At 39.2% G+C, this 6,000-nt stretch overlaps 1 protein-coding gene across 3 annotated transcripts in view; it reads right to left on the bottom strand.

Annotated features, from left to right (window-relative positions):
- The window catches only part of ZNF12 (zinc finger protein 12), a 22,880-nt gene that overhangs the window by 11,872 nt on the left and 5,008 nt on the right, over positions 1–6,000 (bottom strand). For 2 of the 3 annotated variants that reach the window (XM_029219546.1, XM_029219548.1), the window contains 2 exons: positions 1,742–6,000; positions 829–1,604 (listed from right to left, as the gene is read on the bottom strand). The exon at positions 1,742–6,000 is cut by the window's right edge and continues 1 nt beyond it. In XM_029219546.1, coding sequence (XP_029075379.1) covers positions 4,705–6,000 — 1,296 coding nt within the window. In that variant the 3' untranslated portion in view covers positions 829–1,604; positions 1,742–4,704. The remainder of the gene's footprint in view (positions 1–828; positions 1,605–1,741) is intronic. The other variant, XM_029219547.1, reaches the window with a different exon arrangement.

Below are 6,000 nucleotides of genomic sequence, written 5' to 3' on the forward strand. Positions count from 1 at the left end.
ACTTCCCGTCAGTTTTCGAGCACTTCCTGATTGCTCATACAAATGACTGTTCTACACCTAATTTTCCTAATCAGCATTGGAATAAGCTTTTACTCTTAAAAGCTCTGGTTCCATTTAGTGGAGAATAATTACAAACCAAGATCTGGGTGAACATTTTTCTTTTTCTTTGGGGGGGGGGGCGGGCGCACACATTTTTCTAAAATACTGCATATTTAATTAGGAATTTAATACTATTACAGTGTGCTAGTATTTATTAGGATTCTGTTGATTCCACAAATAATCTTGTTGAAAAGATTATTGTTGAAAAGATTTTGAGTGGGCTGCCTTTTACTTTCTAAGACTCACTCTTGTATTTCATCATTTTGGAGGAAGGCATAGGTTGCATTTTAGAAGACATGACTGCAGTTCATTTTTTGTTGGCTAATTCTGTGTAAGTGTCAGATTGGCTGCCAAGCAAAGTGGCTGAACCAAGAGATTGAAATCTCATGTACAATTCCAAACAGGGGGTCCAGGGAGGTAGGGGACCCTCCCCATCCCGTTCCATGGTGTTATCCAGAGAAAAGTTTCCCTTCAACGTATTACTTTTCCATCCCCTAAGCAGGAGTTGGCAAAATATGGATCATAGGCCAAATTTGGCCTACTGCCTCTTTTTTGTACAGCATAAACCAAGAATGGTTTTTATATGTTTTAGAATAATAAGTTCTATCAAACACAGCCCAAGCAAGGGAAGGAGGAAAGGCAGTGAAGAACCAACTTTTAAGAATGTGACTCAGAGGATGACACAGATTTCCCTAATGGGCTCCAACATAATCACCTGGCCACACCTACCTGAAAGGTAAGTTGAGAAGTCAAATCTCCAGTGATGTGCCAGTTGAAACTGAAGGGGGAATCTCTTTCATAAACAGCAGGGTAACACTGTAGTACAGTCAGCAGCCCAGTTTATTACACTGAGTTCTACAAAGTGATGCAGACACTCACATGTAGAACTCTTTTATCATAAGAACGTTTACAAGCAGCTGTGCCATTTTCCTGAAAGTTGGCTTGGGTAGAAGTTGCCAGAAAAGGCACAGAAGGCACCATTTAGGTACCTAAGCTATAAAATTCTGGCTAAAACTGAACAGAATAAAACATTATTGGGGATTTTAATTAGGAGCCTTTAATTTTCCTGTGTGCATGTCTTCGTATTTCTGGAGGAGTCCTGGGCACAGTGTTAACTGTACTACTCAGTGAAAACATGCTTATTTTATCAGCATTGGTTTCTGTGTGGACCCCACTGTGTCTTCATGCCAAACCCCAATTCCATCCCTTCCCCCACAGGTACTCACACTGATGAAGGTATGACCTTAAGCACATATAGAGGGTGTGTGTGTAACTTAATTGATGTAAACATTTTTTAGTTGCACGAAATCTCATTCCATCCATTTTTCTTTCATTCATATCTAAAAGTGTTAATCAGCTGTGCTACAACAGAGCACACACTGCTAACTGCTGGACACCACCCCACTGCTTGATCCACATTTTACTCACCTCTTCTAATGACAGTCACCTAGGATATCTCAAAAGTCCTGCTGTGGTGAAATTCCTCCTGTGTATTTCTCTGGGATCTATCAACAGATTGGGGTACTACTGCATGATAAAGCACACATATTATTGAATTTAAAAGGTATTTCCAGGTTAGTTTCCCAGATGCCTGTATCATTTTATACTTCCACAGTATACAAACATACCAATACATCCTTACCAGTATCTATCCATACAACTTTCTTTGGGGTGCTAGAGTGGACAGCCCAGCCAGCCACGCTGAGGTGGAATAAAGAGAGGGTGACTCTCTGTTGCCTCAGAAGAGGGCCCTGGTGTTAGGAATGGTCTTCATTTTGACCTGTTTTGAGAGGCCACAGAAGCATCAAATGAACCACCATTTCACTATAACTGAAAAAACAGACAAAAAAACCTGGGGGAATCTCACCTCTATGTGCCAGGAGGGGTCGACCTCCTGCTCAGCCCTTGGAAACCCCCTGGGAGTTCCAAATCTGCTCACACTCCACAGTATGAGGTCACTGTGTATAAAGAGCAAGTACTCCTGGCTCTGCCCAATTCCACATTCGGTTTGCTGCTGGGTGGGGAAACAGAACCATCCCCTGTGGTGCCTTCTTTCATGAACTTAGGCCTTGCCAGGAATAGTTAAAAACTTTTCAAATACTGCATTCCATCAAATCTAAGACAACCCATTATTTTAAGTACCTCTAAGGAAGAAAAAAAATCAATGCCAGTTGAATCAGAACATGCTATAGATCCTAACTTCAGAAAACACTGACATCTCTGAAACAATAAAGAAATCCCATGACTGCATTACTGAAGAGGCAGTTGAGGACCACGACCACTTACATGTACAGGACCCTTTCATGTCAGGCACTCCATAAGAGAAAAAGAATGTGGTAAACCATTTAAACTTTTCAAATATTTTACTTAAAATGCATAGTGTTTATTTAAGCTACTTCCCTCTAGTGTAGGAAACCTCTGCAAATATCATTTCAACAAATATACTATATATAGTTGCTACATAAAACTATTATACACTCTACCAGAATTTTAATTCCTGTTATGTAGCAGACTCAAGATCATCTAGACAAATATGGTGGAAAAGTGATAAGCAACAAAAAACAGGTGCCATGAGTGATAGAAATACATGAGAAACATGGCATTTCATCTCCGTGGTAAGGGGTGAATTACTCAAATAATACAGGCTATCAGGCTAATTACTGGACAACAGAAGTAGGTCCTTACCTGACACCATATATTGTCAACAACATGGTAGCAATGATCCATGAATAACAAATTAACCTAAACAAAATTTATGTCATGCATTACCAAAAGAAAGATATACCTGACATCATATCAGGTTCCAGAGGTTCTTAGTAACATAACAATTTAGAAAAACATACACATTTAATGGTTTCAGGTTTTCTAATTCTTAAACTATTTACACCAAAATTTACAGAAAATTCGAAATCAAAATCAACAGCTCAAAATAAATGATTTGCCTAAAGTCCACTTCTCAATCGCGTAACTCCTACAAACTCTGTATCTTTAGTTATCCCTAAAAACAACCTAAATCAATCATCTTAAAAATAAATTTAGTCTTTCAGAAAAGAAACAGTCCAGAGTGGAATGGCTACATGGCTGGCTGGTTCAGTGGCTCAAGAGCATTGCCCAGGTCCCAGGTTCTTCCAATCTTTCTGCTCTGCCATGTACAAATTATATCATAATTCATTGCTGAAAGACAGAGCCAGGCATCACATCCAGAGGAGGAAAAGTTCAACAAGGTTCCATTTCACCCAGCATGATTCCTTGAAGCTTTGAAGAAAACTTTTCCAGAAATAACCTGTCAGATGTTTCCTTTATTTGTCTAGAATGGGTCCTTGGACCACTCTAAACCAGTTGCTGGCCATGAGAAAGGGGTTATCATTATTGGCTGAAACTAATCAGGATTTTTCTGTTCTGTCAGGAGGAATGGATACCCAAACTTGGCCAGCCAACAATAAGGAGCGAGTGACTAGGGTGGTCACCCAACAATGCCAGCTACAAAGCCATATGAACCCACTCTTAATCCATTCAGGAAGGAGCAAAGCACAGTGTTTAAAAATACCATCGTATCAAATAAAATTAATTCCTAGGTTACACATCATGTGTGCTCTGCACACTTACACTTAGGTAGGCATCTAAATAAAAAACCGTAGATGAAAAAAATTAGATTAAAATGAAACTATTTTAGGTTCATCTAAAAAACTGTACTGAGTGCAATGAGTCCTATGTTCCTCACTACAGACTTCTGGCATTAACAATTGTAAATTATCTATGCCATTTTCTATTTTTTGCATAGATTTCTTTCTCTTGCTAATTCAGATACAGTTGAAAACATTATTAAAAACACTGGCTCCCTTATGGAAGACTTAGTTCATTACCAATGATAAAATGCATTTATAAATGCCAGGGAAGATTACAAAAAGAAGCATACTTCATATCTTTCAAATATTAGTTCAGTAATTAAGATACTAACATAGTGGTGCTACTTAAAATGGGTCTTTACCATATGTCTTAGAAATTATTCTAATAAGGATAAGATGCCTTTTCAAACATGATTCAAACTGAACAATTCCTGTAATGCAGCATCTTAAAAAGCAAACAAACAGACCAAAACACCCTCAAAAGCATTAGTCCTACATCCTCAGGACCCACTCATATATGAGCTTAATGTTGCCATGTTGCTGTCTTGATTAGCTACCTGACAACTTTACAGCTTCTATTTACATAAGGAGCATGTTTATTCACAACAGCCATCTTCTGTAGCTTGTTTTTTACAAAAAGCTTTATATTTTATCAGAAACATAACTTTCAGTATTCATAATTTCCAACAGAATATGTTCTCCACATTCCTTAAGTTGAGAGATTTTCCCTTGGTCTGAATTCCCTGATATGTGAAACAGTTTGAATCCATGGTGAAACTATGTACAATTTAAGTATCAATAAATTTTTACTCTTATCAACCCATCATGGGGCCTAGTTACAGTTGTGGTTTCCATCCTGTGAACTTCCAGATTCCAAGTCTGACTATAATGCTTGAAGGCTTGTCCACACTCACCTTTGTGAACTGTCTTAGGATGGTAGGAATATTGAAGGTTCTGTGACATTAAATGAGGTGTGACTTCAGAGAAGCCTTCCCACGTCAAGTACGTTCATATTCCCTCTCCTATGAATTCTCTGATGGCTATTGAAGGCTGATTTGTGGTAGAATTTTTTCCCACATTCGTTACATTCATAGGGCTTCTCTCCTGAATGAGTTCTATAATGTACCGTAAGGTATGACATCCGAGAGAACGCTTTCCCACATTCGTTACATTCAAAAGGCTTCTCTCCTGAATGAATTCGATGATGGATAGTGAGATATGACATCTGAGAGAAGAACTTCCCACATTCACAACACTCATAGGCTTTCTCTCCTGTGTGTGTTCTCTGATGTCTATTAAGAGCTGAATTCTGGCAGAAGGTTTTCCCACATTCAGTACATTCATAGGGCTTCTCTCCTGAATGAATTCTGTGATGTATAGTGAGGTATGACATCTGAGAGAAGAACTTCCCACATATGTAACATTCATAGGGCTTCTCTCCTTTATGTATTCTCCGATGTCTACAAAGGGCTGAATTCTGGTAGAAGGTCTTCCCACATTCGTTACATTCATAGGGTTTCACTCCTGAGTGAGTTCTATGATGTATAGTGAGGTATGACAACTGGGAGAATAACTTTCCACATTCATTACATTCATAGGGCTTCTCTCCTGTGTGGACTCTCTGATGTCTCATGAGGGCTGAGTTCAGGTAGAAGGTTTTCCCGCATTCGTTACATTCATAGGGCTTCTCTCCTGAATGAGTTCTGTAATGTACAGTGAGATATGACAACCGAGAGAAGAATTTCCCACATTCATTGCACTCGTAGGGTTTCTCTCCTGTGTGTGTCCTCTGGTGTGTAGTCAGAGTAGACTTGCGGCAGAAACATTTCCCACACTCGTTGCACTTATAGAGTTTCACGCCTGTGTGAATTTTCTGATGGTCATTAAGTGCTGACTTCTGGGAGAAGGTTTTTCCACAGTCATGACAAACATAGGGTCTCTCTCCTGAATGTGTTCTCTGGTGTTGTGTGAGATGTGTCTTCTGGCAAAATGATTTTCCACAATAACTACATTCATAGGGCTTCTCTCCTGAGTGAGTTCTCTGATGTTGAATGAGGTGTAACTTCTGGTAGAAAGTTTTCCCACATTCAGTACATTCATAGGGCTTCTCCCCTGTGTGTGTTCGCTGATGTACAGTGAGGGTTCCCTTCTGGCAGAAGGATTTCCCACATTGGTTACATTCATAAGGTTTCTCTCCTGTATGAGTCCTCTGGTGTATAATAAATTTTGACTTTTTACAGAAGGATTTCCCACATGCATTGCATTCATAGGGCTT

This window comes from Monodon monoceros, unplaced genomic scaffold, assembly GCF_005190385.1.
Source record: "Monodon monoceros isolate NGI ecotype Baffin Bay Population unplaced genomic scaffold, NGI_Narwhal_1 Super_Scaffold_13, whole genome shotgun sequence".
Taxonomy (NCBI): domain Eukaryota; kingdom Metazoa; phylum Chordata; class Mammalia; order Artiodactyla; family Monodontidae; genus Monodon; species Monodon monoceros.